The sequence below is a fragment of the Carassius auratus genome, unplaced genomic scaffold, assembly GCF_003368295.1.
Source record: "Carassius auratus strain Wakin unplaced genomic scaffold, ASM336829v1 scaf_tig00018647, whole genome shotgun sequence".
Lineage (NCBI taxonomy): Eukaryota > Metazoa > Chordata > Actinopteri > Cypriniformes > Cyprinidae > Carassius > Carassius auratus.
Window position 1 is genome coordinate 1 of NW_020524901.1, and position 21137 is coordinate 21137.

Here is a 21137-nt window from a genome sequence, read left to right on the forward strand (position 1 = left end):
ATTGTGTGTGTGTGTGTGTGTGTGTGTGTGTGTGTGTGTGTGTGTATTGAGCTGACGGCACACACGTGTGATGCTCTGAGTGGATTGTGAAAGTTTGCTGAAGCCTGGTTTTGTCCTCGATGTGTCAGGAGCAGCTGACTTCATTGTTCTACACAAATGTGTTTCTTCCATTAATGCAAAGATAGATATGGGAGATTATATATGGTCTGCCATGTTTGCTATGATTCATATTTCATACTAAACAGAGGATGTGGAAAAAAACAAGATATATAATATATATATATATATATATAAGCACATGTAAAAAATAATTAAAGACTTTTCACTTGTAAACGGCGAATACATTGGAGGGGGGACAAGAATATCATGAAGATTTTGGAGTAAAATAAAATAAAATAATCTAGCTGTAAATCTTTTATTTTTATAGCAAATAATCTGTATTTGATTCATTTTTAGAGCAATATTATTTTTATATCATTTTGTGTTTTTTGTGTGTGTGTGTGGTGTTATTATTATTGATTTTAGGGTATAAACATCGTTTAAGTTACAAACAAATAGTAAAAAAATTTTTTTAAAGACATTATAGCTCTTATCTTTTATTTTATAGAAATATTATAATATTAATGCTAAGTTATTATCCTTAATCAATTTGATTTTATTTGTTTAAACCATTGTTTGAAAAAAAAAAAACCCCATGCTAAAATAATAAAATAAAATAAATTATAAGCAAATAATTTAAACTGTTGCTTAAATGATAAATAAATTACATTTGATATTACTTACTCTGCTGTTCTTCTTGGCAAAGGAATACATTTAATAAAAAAAAACAAAAACAAAAACACCTCTACTCCTAACATAAACCACGATTTATTGATTTGTTTTATTAATAAATTTACATGTATTTATTCATACATTTACAATAATAATAACAACAACAATAATAAATTAATAAATTTATATATATATGTATAACCAATTATAAACTAATTGATAATTGACTATTTATAATATAATTGATACTTTTTTATACATTTAATTAATTTGTTTTATTTTTATTTTTTGGTATAGTTATGGGGGCTCGCTGAAAAGAAGAAATTTAATAAAGACTGGCAAACCATCAGATCATATTTACCATCAAGTTGAATCTCTCTAAAAATCATCTTATGTAAAGCAAGCATTCAGTCTTTGGTTTCTATTTTGCCAAGGTAAACAAATAGATTTTGAAGGTGGTGGGTTTTTCCAGTGAAGACTCTGGGCAGGTTAGTGCTCTTTTGTCCTGCAAACGCCCCACTGAGAGTGAATATCTTGGATCTTTTGAGATGGAAACACAAGGCTTGTGTCCGTGATGTGACACAGCTTTCAGCCTCACTGAGTACGCTTCACACCTCATCCTGCTGACGACGACGCTTTTGAAGAATTGGAGTTTTTGTGAGGGTGGATTCTACTGAAATCTACTCCCGTACGCAAAGTGACAGAAGTCTGGAAAACACCTTTGAAATATAACTTCCTGTTCAGAATAGAGTTTCCCCAGTGGTGGGACTTGAGAAATGAAAAATATGTCTGTAAGTGAAATGATCTGCCTGCACAAGAAATAATTCAACCGGATGTGCTGCTTATCGATCAACACCATTATCATAACTAATCATGTATATCAAAAAACTAGATTGAAATAAAATAAAAAGGTTAAAGAGGGTTGTTGGAAAGTTTTTAGCTTTGTTTCAGTTCCTTTTAAAGGAAAGCAAACGACACAGTATGATGTGTGTAATGTGGATGAAACTGTTAGAAGATTAAATATGCTGCTCGGGGAGTTTTAAGCCACACTGTCTTTTCTTTTTGATTATCATTTTAAAGATAAATGCTAAATAATATCCATCAGAATGTGAGTAAAAATGAACATATCTCTGGTTTGGTGTTGAAGAAGGAGTAACAGAGACTTACACATGGAGCTGTGAGAGTATTCAAGAAAAAAGAAAGAAAAAAGAGGTTAGAAAACATGGTCTAATGTGAAATCTGAGTCCTGTGGAGAACACCAGCTGAGGGTCACTGTTGTAGAGACACCTTGTGGTAGAGCAAGGCTTTTTACAGATGCTTTTTTATCTCAAATAAAAATAAAAATATAATGAAAAAGTGATGAAGAAGAAGAATATTCTTTATTGAAAATATATGCAATATGTTAGAACTAAAGAGTTAATAAGAGTTTGATCAATTAAATGCCATCATTATCAACTAAATAAAAAATATGCATAAGTTAAATAAGCGATAATAAGCAGTTTACACACACACACACACACACACACACACACACGCACACACACACACCACACACACACATATATTTCAGTAGCATCAGAGCACTGGGTGTCTTTATTAGGCAAAACATAACCACAGCTGATTCACAGATAAACCACACACTCTGATTTCAGTGATTTTATATTCTTTCTCTCTTATCATTATTATTTATTTATATTTTGTGGACATATAATCTAAACAGTTTGCTTTGTGCATTCAGTTTAACAACATACAGTTCAAGAGTGTAAACGTCATCATTGTGCTTGTGTGTTTTAAACACTTCTGCTTCCTTGTTCTTACTCCGCACATGTATTAAATGCACATCCTTGAAGGCGTACCGTTTTCTTGCATTTAACTTCTCAGGCAGTATCAATATTATGACTTATTTCAGACGAGGGCAAAAATTATGAACAACTGTGGTTACACATATATTTCATTGTTTGACATGTCCCTAACATCGCTAAAAAACTCTACACCCTTGCTCACTATTATGACTATCTTTCATCTGAGTCTCAAAAGTGACCAGGTTGGGTAAATGATGGCACATGGTTCATTTCGTGGTGAGCTGTGTCTTTAATGGTCTTTAGCAGGCCTCATGCTCATTTGTGTAAGGTTAGTGTTACATCTCTTTTAGAGAAGCGTCTGTGACCGTTATGAGAGCGGTCATGAGTCTGCAGGACCTCTCTCTGTCAGCAGCTCTCTTTAATATACAAAAAGTTCAAGATAGCACACTAACAAATCGTCCTCAAGCACTACCACTAATGCAGGAACACTATAACAGAACGACATTTTCTTCCCAAGAACGCACATATCTGTCTGAGAGTGTGTATGTGTCTAAATGTTTCACATTAGAATGATTTCTGAAGGATCATGTGACTCTGAAGACTGGAGGAATGATGCTGAAAATACAGGAATGAATTACATTTTAAAATATACTACAATCTGTAAAAACTGTAAGTGTGTCTTTTACTGTATTTTTAATCAAATAAATGCAGCCTTGGTGAGCAGAAGAGTATTCTTTCAGACACATACCAACCCCAAATTCTTGGGTTTATAAATATATAAGTGCGCTTTGGAGAAATCAGATAACTGTGGAAGAATAATGAAGAGTTAAGATTCTGGGAAGGTCTCAGCCCCTGAGGCTCTTGAATCTGATCCAGACTCTGATCTTTCTGTCTGTCGGCTGTGACCCACATTAGTGCTGACAGGGGTCCTCCAGCAAACCCCTCTCCAGCCCCAAACCCGTGATCCCCCACACACACACACACACACACACACACACACAGCTGGGAAAGTGCGTATGCGTGGGAAAACACCAGGCATGCAGCAGCACACTGCATTCTCAATAATGCATTTTTGTAGGGCTGCACGATTATGAACAAATCATAATTGTGATTATTCTCTTGAAATTTTCATTGCGATTACTAGTAACGATTATCACAATTTATTTTGCATGATGTTTGCAATGTTGTTTGAAGCAACTGCATGTCATATTTTTATATGTAAACTACCAAGCTGAAAACACTAGCTGAAAAAAACGTTTTACTGCTTTTCTGTAGTATCAAACAAATGTCAATTATGCAATTGTGGCTTCCGCTACTGTAAAAGTAAACTATTATATATGTGTGTGTGTGTGTGTGTGTGTGTGTTGCAAACAGAGAAGCTCAGTGCTCAATATACCAGAAATATAATAAAAAAGCAGATAGCAAAAATATTTCAAAACTTATTTCAGAAACTTATTTTTTTTAAAAAAAACAACAACTTTCTAATAGAGTATTCAACATTTAGGCTGAATAAAGTTTTTCTTTAAATGTGATATGTGAATGTCTTTTATTAACCTAAAGTATAATAGAGGGTAAAATATAGCCTATTTAAATATGGCCTTAAATAGCTAATATTAAAATAAAATAAAAATAAAGGTTAAATAAATATATTAGTAGATTTGTTTTTCTTTGGCATAGTGGTTTTACACCTTTTTTTTCAGAAAATGTAGAAATCAAATTTATATATATATTTCTTCATAGTTTTAAATACAGAATGAGTCATTTTACAGAGGAGAGAAATTATTATTTTATTTTTATACATTGGTTAAATAGAGAAATATGCAACAAAGAAGATACAGACAGTATAAGATTCATGCATATAGTCTGAATTCTGAATATGGCCCTTCTACTCTTTACAAATGTAGAGAAAATTAGGAAGAAAATCATTAAAGTAAATGCGACTGCAGAGTTGAATGTACATTGTATATGGCCTAACTGTATACCACAAATTTATCTCAAACTGTACTGTTCATAAAAATAAGAAATACAATAAAATATTTAACTAGATTAATTTCTTTTTAGTCTCCCCTGATCAGAACCGGACGGCCAAGCAAATAACAAGACAATAATTGCAATGTGGTTTAGTTAGTAAGTCATGATTAATAAATAAATAAATCTTCTAAGTGGAAATGAAAACAAAGTGTAGGTTTTTTTTTGTTGAAAACTTAAATGACCAAGTAAGTTGTTTATAATATACGGTGCTCAGTTTGATTGACATTATGTTAAATAAACTATTTTGATTTCTATGGTGATTCAGAAGTTTTGCGCTTTAAGTGGAATTCAAGTTGGCTTTGTAGGTTTCAGTGATTGAAATAGCAGACAACAGGTCATTGTTTTCAGATCAGATAGTGTATGATTACATAAATAATTTCTTTTCACATGTAAACATGCATGATGTTTGCTTTGTCCAGGTGAAAATGCAATGCTTTTAATGCATAATGCATGTGAATTGCAATTGCAATACGACAATAGTGTTAGTTCAGTTAACATATTTGACATTTTATCATGCACAGAAAAGGGAGTTTATTCTGAAATGCAGGATTGCATTTTCACTTTCACTTTTCCATCTCATGCCACAACACACAACTCTGACACGGTTCTCTGCAGGAAACAAACAAGTTCCTCCCTCCAGTCGAAAACACATGTGGCCACTTGCTTAACAGTGTATATCATTACACTTGCTTCTGCTCTCACTAAATGCATGGGGATTAATTATTTGATAGTTACTTTCAAATTTGGGCCTCGTAAATCAGCATAATACCTCCCATCTATGGCAAATATGTTCTTATGCGCAATGGTTTTGGCAGAGATGAGCGATCAAAACAAAGGTGGGGTTTTATTTGGCCTTCTCGGGTGCCGCAGGCTCCGTTTGCACTCCGCCATCAGAATGGCGTTTTTGTGAGACACACCAACGCATAACGCAACATTAGAGATCCTAACTTAGCAAGAAAGTGTGTGTTTTTTACCACTCGTCCATAATGGTGTCTGAAGGCAAAAACCCTTTGCAACCCACCTGACAACTGGGCTTTTATTTACTAAGCGAATCCAGAGCAACTTTGGACAATTTCTGTGCTTTATTATCTGCGCTAATTTAGTTGTCATGTTTTTTTCTGAGGAAAACTGACAGGGACGATCCCACTTGAAATAACAATAATTGGGGACAATTATATTCATATTACATGACAAAAAAAAATAGTTTATTTATGGAGAAGTTATACATTGCCAAACAAAGATTAGAATTACATATTTAGATAATTAAATTTAATGCCAATATTATTAGATTCCATGCAATAAAAAAAATGTACATGCAATATATTTGCGCCCAATTTAATTAAATATTATCACTTTTTTTTTAAATCAGCATTTTATTAAAATTCAAATAAACTGATGTGGAATTAATTTAATAATCTAGATAGGTTGGCAATTGATGCCATATGGTGTTCACACCCTGTGAATGTTGATTTTTGTATTGTAATTATTGCCGATTAATCGCATCCAAAATAAAAGTTTTTGTTTACATAATAAAACACTTGTTTGGATGCAATTAATCATTTCATCACCTCACAGATCACTGTTTTAAGATTAATAGCCAGCAATATCAAAATACTCCGGATGGTTAGACATCGGACAGAATTACGAAATGTTTCTCGACAGCATTTAACCGGGAAAACTACATACAGCTGAAGAGTTAAACTACACAGATTGCAAATGCTCACAGGTTTGAGTGGGATCCCTAGCCCTGGAGAATCTCTGCGTTTCTACTTAGCCAGGTTTTTGAAGAACAGCTGGAAGGAGTTCCTCTTCTCCAGCTTGTGGGCATGTTTGGGGAGGCGTTCTCTGTGCTTTCGGCTGATTTGTTGTCCGGGGTCGCTTGCGGTGACTCTTCTTTGGCCTTCGCAGGTGGAGCAGCTTCTGCCGCAGGAGGAGCAGCTGGAGTCTCCTTCTTGGGCTCTGGTGCCTTATGTTGATAGAAATAAATGGGGCTTAATGAGATGAATATTTTATTCTTGTGCACATTATATTTTATATCTTGTACACTTTTGTTAAAAAATTTGAGGTTAGTACGTTTAAAAAAAAAAAAACATAGAAATTAATGCTTTTATTTAGCATTTAAAATTATCAAAATAGATGGTATTACAATTAATAATGTAATGTAATATAAAAATTGATCAGAGAATCCTCACAAACTATAACAGCAGCACAGCTGTTTGCAACTTAAAGGGTTAGTTCACCCAATAATCAAAATTATGATTAAAATTATATAAACTAACCCTTTAATAATTAAACAATTCTAATATTTAAAGATTTAGTTTGAGCAGCATATTAAATGATTTCAGTTGTTATAAATTTCACAATATTACTGTAAGGTTGAGCATAAGAGACTTTAAAAAATATTATAAAAACTTTGACTTCAAATTTTGACTTTTGAAAGGTAGTGTATATATTATATACTGTATTATCTTATATTATTTTTAATAAAAATGTATAACATTTATAAAACAACACACACACACACACATAAACTTTTAATATATCAATATATTAAGGAAGTCACACACACACAAAATTAAAGTACAATAAATTAACACAAATCTCAAATAAAATGGCACTAAATTAGAAAAGAAAGAAAGAAAGTTTCAAAGAAAAAGAAAGAAAGAAAGAAAGAAAGAAAAGGAAGGACGTTTGAAATAAAGTGTCAAAGAAAAAGAAAGGAAGAAAGAAAGAAAGAAAGAAAGTTTCAAAGAAAAAGAAAGAAAGAAATAAAGAAAGATAGAAAGAAAAAGAAAAGGAAGTTTTGAAATAAAGTTTCAAAGAAAAAGAAAGGAAGAAAGAAAGAAAGAAAGAAAGAAGAAAGGGAATTTTGAAAAAGTTTCAAATAAAAAGAAAAAGAAAGAAAGAAAAGGAAGGAAGTTTGAAATAGTTTCAAAGAAAAAGAAAGAAAGAAAGAAAGAAAGAAAGAAAGAAAGAAAGAAAGAAAGAAAGAAAAGGAATTTTGAAAAAGTTTCAAATGAAAAGAAAAAGAAAGAAAGAAAAGAGAAAGAAAGAACGAAAGACAGAAAGAAAGAAAGAAAGAAAGAAAGAAAGAAAGAAAGAAAGAAAGAAAAGGAAGGAAATTTGAAGGAGGAAAGAAAAGGGAGTTTAAAATAAAGATAGAAAAGGAAGGAAGTGTGAAATAAAGTTTCAAAGAAAGAAAGAAAAAAGGAAGTTTGAAAGTTTGACAGTTTGAAAGAAATAATAAAGAGAAAGAAAAAGAATGTCATATGAAAGTAAAGGATTTTAGTGTAATTTATTTATTCAGAAAACAGTCTATATTCCACTACTGAAATATTAATGTGATTAATAACTGTGCCACTGACCCTGTGTGTGTTTTGACTCTATTGCACTTGTAGTGTGAGAGTACAGACACACACACACACACACACACACACACAGCTGGTGAGTGTATAAAGGGCCTGGTAAAGATGCTGGACGCTGCTCACCTGACCGAGCAGGACCTCAAAGCACGCAGAAACACATCTGATACACTCACACTCATCTGGGCTTTACCTTGGGTTTAAACATGCTTCCAAAAGTGGATTTCTTCTCTGGTTTCTTCTCCTCTGGTTTTGGTGCTGGAGGATCTTCAGGTTTTGCAGCGGCCTCGAGAGTGCTGCTCTTAGACGCGTCGACCTGATGTGTCAGAGAAAGATCAGAGAAGACTCTGTGTGAGATATACACAGAACAGTGATTGACTGAAGAAGACGCTCAGTCTCTCTTTCCCTCTCCTTTGCTCTAGTTTGCAACCCTGTTAACAAAATTAATTGTTAAGTTGCATGTAAACCCATATGGCATAAATATTTGCTATATATATGTTGCAAAGATCAATGAAATATATTTTTAAAATATAAAATATATTTCGTTTTTTATTTCATATATTTATATATTTCTAAAATATATTTCTAAATTTATTTTGGAGCAAGAAAATACATTTCCAGTCTCACAGAAGTCTACATTTAGGCTAAATACAAAGGTGGATGGTCTTCTAGAGTTTAAAAAGAAAATGTTTATTATTTATTAATAATGTTTAATATTTTATATATATTGCAATATTGCATTTTTTGGAGCGTTTTAAATTATTTTGCTCGCTGATTTTTATTCAAATGTTTTAAATGTTTGCATGTGTTAACAGATTCAGCTTTTCTTCAAATGTAAATGCATTTTTAACATGCAAAAAATATATAAAACATGCAAAAAATGGCCAATATCTTGGTTAAAAATATATTTACGTTTAGATTTTTTAAAATATTTAAAAATATAATTGAATATATGTTACAAGTAAAATAAACCCATAAACTTGTTTGAATGGTTCATCTTTATGAAAACAATCAAAACCATAATTTGTGTGAAAATTTACACTCCACCAAGGTTCGGACACTGTCACATAATTAAAATATTTGATAGATATTAACAAAAAATTAAAAGACAAATGATCATGCTACGTTAGAGTATAGTTCATCCGATATATCTTCAGTAATGCAACACTGTTTTATAACCTGTTCATAGAAAGTGCCATGCACAGAAGTGTAAATAGTAGATGAATGGTTTTATTCAGGAAGACAGTCCCACCACCGTGAAGCCCACAAAGAGACAATCGATCAGCTGAATGTATTTACCTGCACCTCAACCGGCTTTTTCTCTTCCACCACAACAGGCTGCAGGCAAGCACATATTGGCATTAAATTTTGCAATAATCTACAATTCCTACGGCACTTTACGCTGGCCATTTATTCTAGCAGGGACAAATACTAAGTCACCGGTTACACAAAGCCTTTACAAGAGCCTCCAGTCGCTGAATAAATCTGATGTCAGTTATGAATCGGTGAGTCACATGGTTTGTCTGGCAGCTGTGATGTCATGATATCACCATAATGGACCTTCACTGATTCATTCATTATTTCCAATGAGTTTTCCACTAATTAAATAAATGCTACATGGTATAATGCCTTTGTGTGAAAACACTGCAAAGACTGGGTAGAAATATGTAATCTGATTCTGCAGTAAATGCTGCTCCACATAAACTGTGAGTTTAAATGCAACATGCATAAAAAATCTTCCCAAACTCGTAATGACAATGGTTTATAAATACGTTGTTAACGAAAGAAATGCATTTCAAAAGAAACATTTCTCTGCTGTTTTCCACCAAAATAAAAGCCCTATGGTTTAACATTGGAAAGCAAACAAAAAAACAACAACAAAAAAAAGGTAACACTTTAGTATAGGTTCCAATTCACACTAATAACTAGTTGCTTATTAGCATGTCTATTATTAGCATATTGGTTGTTTATTAGTGCTTATAAAGTACATATAATGCATGACATCCATAATCCTACCCAATACCCTAAACTTAACAACTACCTTATAAACTATTAATAAGCAGCAGATAAGGGGTTAATTGAGGCAAAAGTCATAGTTAATGGTTAGTTAATAGTGAGAATTGGACCCTAAAATAAAGTGTGACCAAAAAAAACATAAATAGTAGTACTGCTTAGGGTTTATAATGCTTTTGAATGCTTGAAATTCAATGTAGTGTATTTTACTTATTAACTTCACTTTTTAGATGAAATAAGCCTAATTGCTTTCGCCGTTTATATGAAACGAGAACAACTCGTGTGTGGCTGTGGTGTAATCTGTCAGTCTTTTTTGAAGGGAGATAAAAACATATCGGGAGGTTCCTGCTTCAGTCAGTGTTGCCACCAATGCCCTCCAAATTCAAGATAAGGGTGCAGGGTTGCCCCAGCTCAGTAAACTAAATCTAAGAAGGCTGTCGTTATTAAGTTAAATGTAAACATGAATGAAGATGTTGACTGTGGCATTACATTTTGATCTGCTGACGGTTTTTTTTTTTTTTTTTAGCGCTGAGCATTAGAACCAGTCACATGTTTTTTATTTCTATTGAAAAAAAAATGGTTTATAGGCTGAAATGGGGAAATTATAATTTTATAACTCTTTTTGTTGTGGTGAAAACCGGTCTCTGAACTGTACATCCTGCTTTTCTGCAGTCATTTCACAGTTTAATATGCTACCATAGACATTGCCCTGCCCCCCTTATACAATATTCATTTTATTTGTTTTAAAATGATCTTAAAAGCCTTACATTTGAGGGTAACACTTAAGTATAGGGTCCAATTCACACTAATAACTAGTTTCTTATTAGCATGTCTATTATTAACATATTGGCTGTTTATTAGTGCTTATAAAGTACATATAATGCATGACATCCATAATCCTACCCAATACCCTAAACTTAACAACTACCTTATAAACTATTAATAAGCAGCAAATAAGGAGTCATAGTTAATGGTTAGTTAATAGTGAGAATTGGACCCTAAAATAAAGTGTGACCGATTTGGGTTAAAAAATCCTACAGATACCCTGTATTACAATATCAAGAGCGATCAAAAAATAATGATTATCTCATAATATTGCAGCGCTATCCTATGATAAAATCTTTCTTTTTTTAATTATATATTTTATGTTGGCTATTTAGATTATGCAATGTTATATGCAATTCAGACAGGTAATACATTCTGAACCATAAAAGTGCTGAAAAAGCTTGAAAATGCACATTTTAATCAATACTTCTTTTAATAATAATTATTATTATTATTTACGTTAAAATATTAAATTCTATGTTACAATTCAATGGTGTTATAATTATTATATATATATATATATATTACTGATTTGTTTAATTTAAATTTTATTATTAATAATAATAATAATAATAAAAATAATAATAATAATAATAATAATAATAATGAAGATAATAACAGCAATAATAATAACACTTTACAATTCAATAATATAGTGATATTTCTTTACAAAGTTTTTGGTAATACTTTAGAATAAGGTTCCATTAGTTAATGTTAGTTAACTATTTTAGTTAATGATCTAAACAAGAACAATTTTTCTACAGCATTTATTAATCTTAGTTTATGTTAATTTCAACATTTACTAATGCATTATTCAGATCAAAAGTTGTGCTTGTTAACATTAGTGAATTAGTGCACTGTGAATAACATGAACTAACAATGAATAACTGTATTTTCATTAACTGACATTAACAAAGATGAATAAATACAGTAATAGGTGTATTGTTCATTGTTTGTTTATGTTAATTAATGAATTAACTAACATTACCTAATGAACCATTAGTTGTTACCTAAAGTGTTTTAATTTTTTTTAATAATTTGATTTAATAATAATAATAATAATAATAATAAACAATTACAATAATATAAATGTATTATTATTATATACAAGGAATAAATATAATTATGAAATACTTTACAATTCAATAGTAATATAGCGACTTCTTTATAGATGTAGTTTAGAGTAAATTTTTTTATCATTTGATTAAATAATAATAATAATTGCAATTGGTTGTGTTTCCTTAATTTGTTGAGGATGCTTTAATTAATTAATGTGTTTATTTATTTAAATGAAGTTGTATTAATGTGCTTTATTGTTGCTGCTGTCAGGTTTGAGCTTACCTTTGAACGGAAGAGTTTGCCTAATGCACTGTCTTTAGTTTTGCTCTTGGCAGATCCCTCTGCTTTTGTTGCAGCTGCCGCGGCTGCTTTTGTTGCAGACGTGTCCTCTTTCTTCACCGCCGGCTCTGCTTTGCTTTCCATCTTAGGTGGCGCTGGGGGAGGAGGAGGGGGTGCCTTGGGTGCTTCCTGTACCTCAGAAAAGAGTGCAGTTTGTTTCATTTCAATCACAAAACAGCAGGCGAGTATACTTTTTTTAATTATTATTCTATAATGCTTTATTGTCAACTAATCACACCTCAAAACCAACTTTTTGCTTATGAATGAAATGAAATGATGCAAAAGGTAGAAATATTATAAAAGCAATAAAATATGTAATGCAAATTAAATGGCTCACATTAGTAGATGGTGCTGGTGGGGTCTCTTTCTGTGACTTAAGAACAAACATTAAGACAATAAATACCAAGCATCATCTGTATTTAGGACAATAATCTGACATGTTTTTTGTTTTTTTTTGCAAATAAACCTAAGTCTGAATTATTATATATATATATTTATTTATTTTTTTGTATTTCTTTATGTTTATTTATAAATAATTAAAAATAAAGCATGCTTATGTTAATACATACATAAATCACTCAATCAATCAATAAACAAATAAATACATTGTATTTCCTAATTTTTTATTATTTATTCATAAATGTAATGAACTAACCATCCTTAGATGATAAATAAATAATAAATGCATTTTATATTTAATTCATTTATATATACACATTTAAAAATAAAGCTTAGATAGATAAACAATTTAATAAATTAATATATTTTTATATTTATTTATTCATAAATGTATAAAGTATGCTTAAATAAATAATGCATGCTTAAACAAATAAATAAGTAAATACATATAAATTTTATTTGTTCATTCATGCATTTGTAAAAAAAAAAAAAAAAAAAGAAAAAATTTACTTGTTCATAAATGTATAAATAAAGCCTGCAGAGAAAAAAAAAAATATATATATATATATATATATATATTACATTATTTTATATTTATTTATAAATGTATCAATAAAACTGTCTTGAATTAAAGAATGAAGAAACAAACAAATGAATGTACGGACGAATGAAAAAATGAATGAATGAATGAATGAATGAACGAATGAATGAATGGACAAATGAATGAATGAATGAATGAAGCTGAAGCCCTATAGGAGAAAAATGTTCATCCCTATAATAAACATTAAAAGCAATCCTATGCAGAAATAAAAATCTTAAGCAGAAAGTATGAAATAGGTACTGTAGATTGCTATTACTAAAAATTATATTATAAGATAAGAAAATATATAATATAATATAATATAATATAATATAATATAATATAATATAATATAATATAATATAATATAATATAATATAATATAATATAATATAATATAATATAATATAATTTAAGGTTTTATTACCTGCTCTTTAGAAGCATCAGGAGTGGCTTTGGCTTCTTTGCTTGTTTTGGTCGGAGTGACCTTCACATGCAGAAAAGAGAACGGAGACACGTAAACATTAGAGTGACTTTGAAACACCATCATATACTGCTCCTTCAGGTACTCCATCTCTCCAAACTGGACCTACTCTAAGACAGAGATATCAAAAAGCATCTTTTGTGAGGATAAAGCCTGTCTGTCAAATCCAGACACAGTTTAGCCGGGCTTGCTTTGCCACAGGCACACAAAGATCTGGCTGGCAGGAGCCGATCTGAGCATGTTTCTGGTGTTGAGTGAGTCATTGTCCTCTGGAGATGGCGTAGGCCTTCCCGTGCTTTATCACAACCCCAAACGCACAGGCCTCCCTTGTGAGCTCACATTATGCAGCAAACAAAAGCCTGCCACAGTTTGACACGTCCAGAAGATTGATTCAACAGAGTGCCAAACAGAGTTTAACAGATAAAAAAATACAGCAGTGTAACAAATACCTCAAAGATAGAGTAAAAATGCATAATTTTAGTCTGGAACAACAAGTCTAGATAGTTCAGTTATAGACAAATACACACTTGTTATTCTTATAAATGATTTTCTATAAACACTGCATGCTTGTGTTTCTCAATAATATTGAAACTTCTGATTGCTGCTTAGCTTTAAACACCAATGAGGTGCAATTACAACAGAAATGTAGTTTGAAAGAGAATTCGAACAGCATTCGAATCACCCAAAGCAATGAAAATGTACTCACAAATGTTTTGAAAAAGTTCATAACTGTCTTTTCTGCTGCTTTGGCCTCCTCTGACGGGTTATTTTCTTCTGCAGCTTCCACTGGACTGGGTTTGAGAGCTTCAGCCTCCGGCTCCGGCTCTGTGCTGCTCTTTATGTCCACTGGATCCTATAGACAAATCCAGAGAATAAGCCCTTGGGAATGTGTTACAAGCCTTACAGCTGATGTGCAATAGATGCATTGAAATAGAGGCACAATTCCATCCATGCCTCTGCCTACTCCAGCCAGCAGCAACAATCATCCTTTTATTAACGCCTGTTTCCCCCCCTCACTCATTGATATTCAGCAATGTGCTGGATTTAAAGTCTGCATGTGTCTTATATGGCAGTAAAGTGTGTCATATTTAGAATGTACAGTATGTGATTTGCTTGTTATATTTTTGTGAAAAGTTGAACATGTGAAAGGTGTAACTCAACAACATCTGGTTGGTGATGACTGGTGTACAGTAGAGTTACAGTAGCTCTTCGTTAGTTGTTAGATTGCATGCAAATGTTAAAATGCACAAGAAAAGGACAAAAGAAACACTTACCTCTAAGACAGCTAAAGTACTAATGTTTGGAATGAATTAATGAATTAATAAATGAATAAACATTTATTTATTTTTAATGAATTAATTATAAAGACAAAACAAACACTTTAAATGTCTGAGAGCGTTAAACTACCAGTCAAATGTTTGGAATAATATTAGAATATATTGTTATAGAAGCCTCTTATGATCAAAAATACAGTAAAACATGAATTTTGTGAAATATTATTACAATGTAATATTGATAAATTGAAGCATATACGATTATTATAAGGTTTTAGATATTATTATTAGTAAGAATGAAAATATGAAATAAATGCTGTTCATTTAAGATTCTACTCATCTACAAAAACTTGAAATATTGTGTTTTTGTTTACATATTAGGCAGCTTTCAATATTTATAATAGGTCCATTATTATTAATAATTAAGGACTAATGATAATTGACAATAATTAAGCACTAAATGTTATTCTGGAGCACAAAAGCAGTCTTAAGTATATTTGTAGCAATAGCCAAAAAATAGATTTTATGGGTCAAAACTATAGATTTTTCTTTTATGCCAAAAATCATTAGGATATTATGTAAAGATCATGCCCCATGAAGATATTTAGCAAATTTGCTACCGTAAATATATAAAAACTTAATTTTTGATTAGAAATATGCATTGCTAAGAACTTCATTTGGACAACTTACAACTTTAAATGCAATTTTCTCAATATTTAGAAATTTTGAGACTCCAGATATTCAAATAGTTTTCCAAATATTGTTCTATCCAAACCAACTATATATTAATGGAAAGCTTATTTATTCAGCTTTTCAGATTTTTTTACTTCTTCAAAATTGACATATAAGACTGATTTTGTTGTCCAGGATCACAAATATGAAATATATTCAAACACAAAGTCATTTTAAATTCTAATAATGTTTTACAATATTACTGCTTTTACTGTATTTTGGTTAAAAAAATAAAATAAGTCTAATAAATGATTTCAAAATCTGTCTGGAAGTGTACATTATACAGAGACCAAACAATAAACCAACATGCTAAGAATCATTTACGGGATTTTTTAATTATATGAAGTATCGACGTCACTTTCGGGAACAAAGTAATTGATGTTAATTTTGTGTTAATCAACAAGCATCAAGTGAAATGACAAGCATCTTGAGTAAAGCAGCTGGTGAGTTTCCACGCCGAGTGAATCGCATGCGGTGAGTTTGTCCATGCAGCGGTTTTCTTCTCGAAACATCATCGGTATTAACTGACCTTATTCAGACATGTGAGCTCATCCGGGCAAAGCTCAACTGTGATGTGAATAGTGCTTTCATCAGCACATACATCGACACTGAGCGGCTTATATGAAGCATCTTCTAAAACTTTAGTGCATGTGGACCTCAGTTGGGAAAGCAATTGAGAAGAATCTTCTGAATACCATTTAGTTCTAGTGAGTGCAGGTTCTTCTAAAAGTCCAGAGGTGTTTAGCAGTCGAGCCGGTTTTTGAATGATCACCCAACTGTCCTCATCTACAGTCATCGATCTATTAACAGCTAAGATGAACTCAGAAGTGGCAGGAACGATTTCTTCTCCGCCAATCAGCGCTGCTTCCACAGATGGTTCTTCTGTAACCACCAATGTCTCCTTGCACATGTTCCCTTGATGTTCCTCTGACTCTTCTGCATCAAGGCTTTCTTGCTCCTGAGTGATGTGGAAGATTTCCTCAACACTGTCTGCAATTTCTTCAGCAACCAGCAATGGCTCTTCAGCTCCAACGACTGGTTCCTCAACATCGACGTTGTTCTCACATGCTTGTTTCTTTTCTTCTGACGTTATGCCTTCAACAAGTTGTATGAGTTCTGTGTCTTCTTTCAAGGCCTTTTCAGCATCCTCAGTCTTAGGTTCTTCATCTTCTACAGCCTGGGCATCAACCAATAGTTCCTCTTCAGACTTCAGATGTCCTGTATGTAACTCCCTGGCTTTTCTTTTAACTGGCTCTTCAGCTACTTGTTCTTCTCTAACAGATACTGGTTCTTGTGTAGCAGACCGGTCTGGAAATATCTCATCTGTGTTTGAGGACTCCAACGGGACGTGCTTTGTCAGAAAACCTGAACTTATGGGTTGTACAGGAATGGAGTCAACCAATTGCAATTTGATCTTCTCCGCGACTTCCTCAAGAATCTCCTTTTGGTCTGCGTTAATTAATACTTTATCCTTTTGTAATGAGAAATTGGTCAGAGTCAAAGTGCATTTATTTGGATTTGTTTTTTACCTGGTAGATGCTCTGTAGAAAACATTCAGGTTAAAACCAGCTAAACGTGCTAAAGCATTCTTGGTACTTTAAGATTGTTTTGCATTCCAAATTTTGGTAACACTTTAGTATAGTGTCCAATTCACACTAATAACTACTTGCTTATTAGCATTTCTATTATTAACATATTGTCTGTTTATTAGTGCTTATAAAGTACACATAATGCATGGCATCCATAATCCTACCCAATACCCTAAACTTAACAACTACCTTATAAACTATTAATAAGCAGCAGATAAGGGGTTAATTGAGGCAAAAGTCATAGTTAATGGTTAGTTAATAGTGACAATTGGACCCTTAAATAAATTGTGACCCAAATTTTTTGTCAAATAATGTTTCAGTCCAAACTAACAGTGAAAAAACTAACAAATCATAGCTAATTTGCGATATTTGATGTTTAAAATACAGCTATGTTTCACTGTAGACGAGGCCAGGGAAATCAAGTGGCCAGGAAAATAGTTCAACAAAAAATGAAAATTTGCTGAAAAATGTTACCCTTTCAAAAGTTTGTTTATCAGAAATGTGGCATTGCATCAGTTCCTCAGCAATGGATGCTCTGCAGTGAATGGGTGCCGTCAGAATGAGAGTCCAGCCATTGCTGAACAAAAGATGGATTGCTAAATTTCTCAAAATCTGTTCTTCTGATGAAGAAACACACTCCTCTACATCTTGTATGGCCTGAGGAAGTGTAAGTTTAAATTTGTGCAACTTCTACTTACAGGCTTCATGTCGATTTTCAGATCCACTGCTTTGACCGGTGCGTCCACTGAATCGTTGTTTTCTGCTGCAGGTTTCACAGGTTCGCTTTTCTTTTTGAACATTTTACCAATGAAGCTAGACATCTCATCTCCACTGGGCTTTGCAGCTTTTTTGTGTGGTTCAGCATCTGATGATTTAGTTGTTTTTTGCTCAGGGGTCGTTTCCACATGTGTGGGTCCATTGGCTTTGCTGCTGTCTACCTCCTCTTTTTCTGGTGGTTTTGGTTGATTTGTGACAGGGGCTGGTGGGGTTTCACTCTTTTGCTCCACTGCTGCTTCTTTGCTTGTCTCTGGAAATATATATATATATTTTTTTTTTATTATGAATGCAATGTACAGGGACAAATAATATCTATTGCCTTATCAATATGATAATAGAATTGACCAGTTATAAATCATAATACACACCCACTTCTTCTACACACTCGACATTTTAAAGAACAGTTGAGGTTACAGCCAAAATGACACAAGAGTACAATTATATTCAACAAGAATGCGTTTGCATACTAGCATAAAGTTTCTGGCCTTATTTTTATGTGCATTGTACAACTTTCATTCTCTCTTAATATGTGCATGAATAAATGCATGCATCAGCATTCAAGGAAAATGTACTTATGAGTACATTTTGTTTTAATAAAGGCTTTGTGAAAGTACAAACTAGCATTGCACACCAAATGCAAATTAAACATAGCTTTATCCACCATGCACCTGACTACAACACCCAAAGTTTATACAGAGCTTTGAGTCATGTTCTCGATTGTTGGCTGACTTGCTGAGTTAATCCAAACAATCTACATGCCAGCCAGTTTAGCTTTACTCCTTTATATGCTGACTTTGAAATTATAAAATGAGAGAAATTAAATTACATGTACAGAATAAACGTGGAGTATATCATATACATACCAGGTTCAGTTTCTTCTGGAGCTGCTGCTGCATGTCCATTCAGCTCTCCATTTTGGACTTTTTTCTCAGCATTTGCCTGGTGAATTATACTGATTAGTTTTATAATCTGTTGTTATTTTACATAAAAATATGATTATATAAAATTTGCTAATATTTTTGTATTTTCCATGTATTTATTTAACAATTTTAACTAATGTATATATATAATTTATAATGCATAATGTATAATAATTTATAATATGCCTTTTCTGAATCAAGATAATAGACAAATATCTTCCAAAACAAACACATAGCTGCCATAAAATGACTTGCTACATTGATAACATTTGCTATAATCTACGACTAATTTGAACAAAATAGTATTTTTTAGAACTACACAGAATATTTGTACTTTTAACAATATAATAATGATATTGCTAAAATGTTTGAAAATTTACTATAGATTTTCTTGTATAATTAACTTATAATATAGATGTTGCTAAATAAAGCTAGGTCGATATATATATATATATATACATATATATATATGTATATATATATATATATATATATATATATATATATATATATATATATATATATATATATATATATATATATATATATATATATATATATATATATATATATATATATATATATATATTTATATATAAAGAGGAAAAAAATTCACCTTCTGCCGTTTTTTCGGAGTTGATTGCTCGTTTCCCATGTTCACTTCAAGTCAGCAACTAAATATCGGCATTGACATTGATAATTATTAAACATAAATATGATGAAAAATATGCAAAAAAAAGTCCGTTACAAGAGTTACATTTAATCATATCACTAAAAGTCCTAATAAGAAAAAAACAGATCGCTTCAGTCCCATGCACAGATGAAAATTACATTTTCCATTAATATTTCTGACTACTATAAAACTTACAGAAAATTGCATATACAGATTTGATAAAAAATACTGGAATTAATAAAAACTAAATGAATTCAAAATATTTGTATTTACCTTTCCACTGTCTTCTGCCCCAAACTGACAATTTTTCGTCTGTGTACAGTTTCCAAAGCTCGATGAAAGCAAGTCTGCTGTGTGTGAGCCCGCGTGTGTACACATATACCTGTCCTAAGAGAGGGTGGGGCTCAAAACGTATAACCTGAAGATACTTGAGAGATAAACTGTGGATGAGACATGGCCTGTAAACCTGTTATCACTGATGAACTCATGATCGTGTGCTATTGTTTCTCACTGATGAGCTTTTCCACCTAAATACAGAAGATACGATTATCACCCACATCACAGATAAGCATCAGACAGTATCATCCATTGCTTCAGTCACAGTGCCGAAGCAGAGAAAGTGTCAGGACTGATCTGAGAACAGCTCTCGTTTTGTAGGTGTGGTTGAGCCCAAACAGGATGTGTGTAGAGGATATATAGCACAAGTTTATTTGCGCAGCATGACTCTCATCCAGGGCTTGAGTACAGAGTACATGACATCAAGCTTTCCAACCTAAGTCTTTATTTATTTAATGATTTAATTGCAGAATACATGGAAAGGTACATGCAAAACAATTAGGAATGGTTTTGAACTTTCTATGCATCAAAGAATGCTGAAAGAACAAAAATATGAAGCAGGACAACAGTTTTCCACATTGATCATATCAGAAATGTTTCTCGAGCAGCAAATCAGCATATTAGAATGATTTCTGATAAATCATGTGACACTGAAGACTGGAGGAATGATGCTGAAATGTAACTTTGTATCACAGGAATAAATTACATTTTAAAATGTATCAAAATAAAGAAAAGTTATTTAATATTATATTATATTATTATATGTTATATTTATTTATAATAAATAAATACACTTTTAAAAGGTACTGCAAGTTGCCTTAAAAATGTATATTTTTAAGAATATTTTCCAGAGATGTTTCAAAGAGCATCTAGCGCTTCAACTGAAGTAAGAAACATCCAAAAAATTGTTCACTTTAAAGTCTAAAATAGATTCAAAAACCTACATTTTCAATGTGAGATAATATCATGCTTTTTATTTATATTTTGAGTCAGATTTTATTCATTTTTCGTACTTTCCGTTGTCATTTTAGTTCAAGCTTTTACTTATTTTATTTCGTATTTGTGTCTTTTTTTTTTGTTGAAAAGTCACAATAAAAAAAATAAACTCTGATTTATGTTCTATAAAATATCTTTCTTTAAAAGGTTTCATTTGTATTAACTATAAACCCCT

At 31.8% G+C, this 21137-nt stretch overlaps 1 protein-coding gene across 3 annotated transcripts; it reads right to left on the reverse strand.

The window, feature by feature from the left end:
* Positions 1-5952: 5952 nt before the first annotated feature.
* On the reverse strand, positions 5953-20049 carry LOC113076080 (proteoglycan 4-like). Of its 3 annotated transcripts, XM_026248749.1 has the most exons (12): positions 19904-20049; positions 19574-19631; positions 18901-18976; positions 17959-18287; positions 16201-17142; positions 14372-14518; positions 13609-13668; positions 12540-12575; positions 12146-12331; positions 9266-9304; positions 8160-8282; positions 5953-6570 (listed from the first exon to the last, which is right to left on the reverse strand). In XM_026248749.1, exons 2-12 carry the CDS (start codon positions 19610-19612, stop codon positions 6346-6348), a joined length of 2202 nt encoding a protein of 733 aa, XP_026104534.1. In that variant the 5' UTR covers positions 19613-19631; positions 19904-20049; the 3' UTR covers positions 5953-6345. The 3 variants fall into 3 exon arrangements, with proteins under 3 accessions (XP_026104534.1, XP_026104535.1, XP_026104536.1); XM_026248750.1 differs by lacking the exon at positions 12540-12575; XM_026248751.1 differs by lacking the exon at positions 9266-9304.
* Between the last annotated feature and the right edge of the window lie 1088 nt (positions 20050-21137).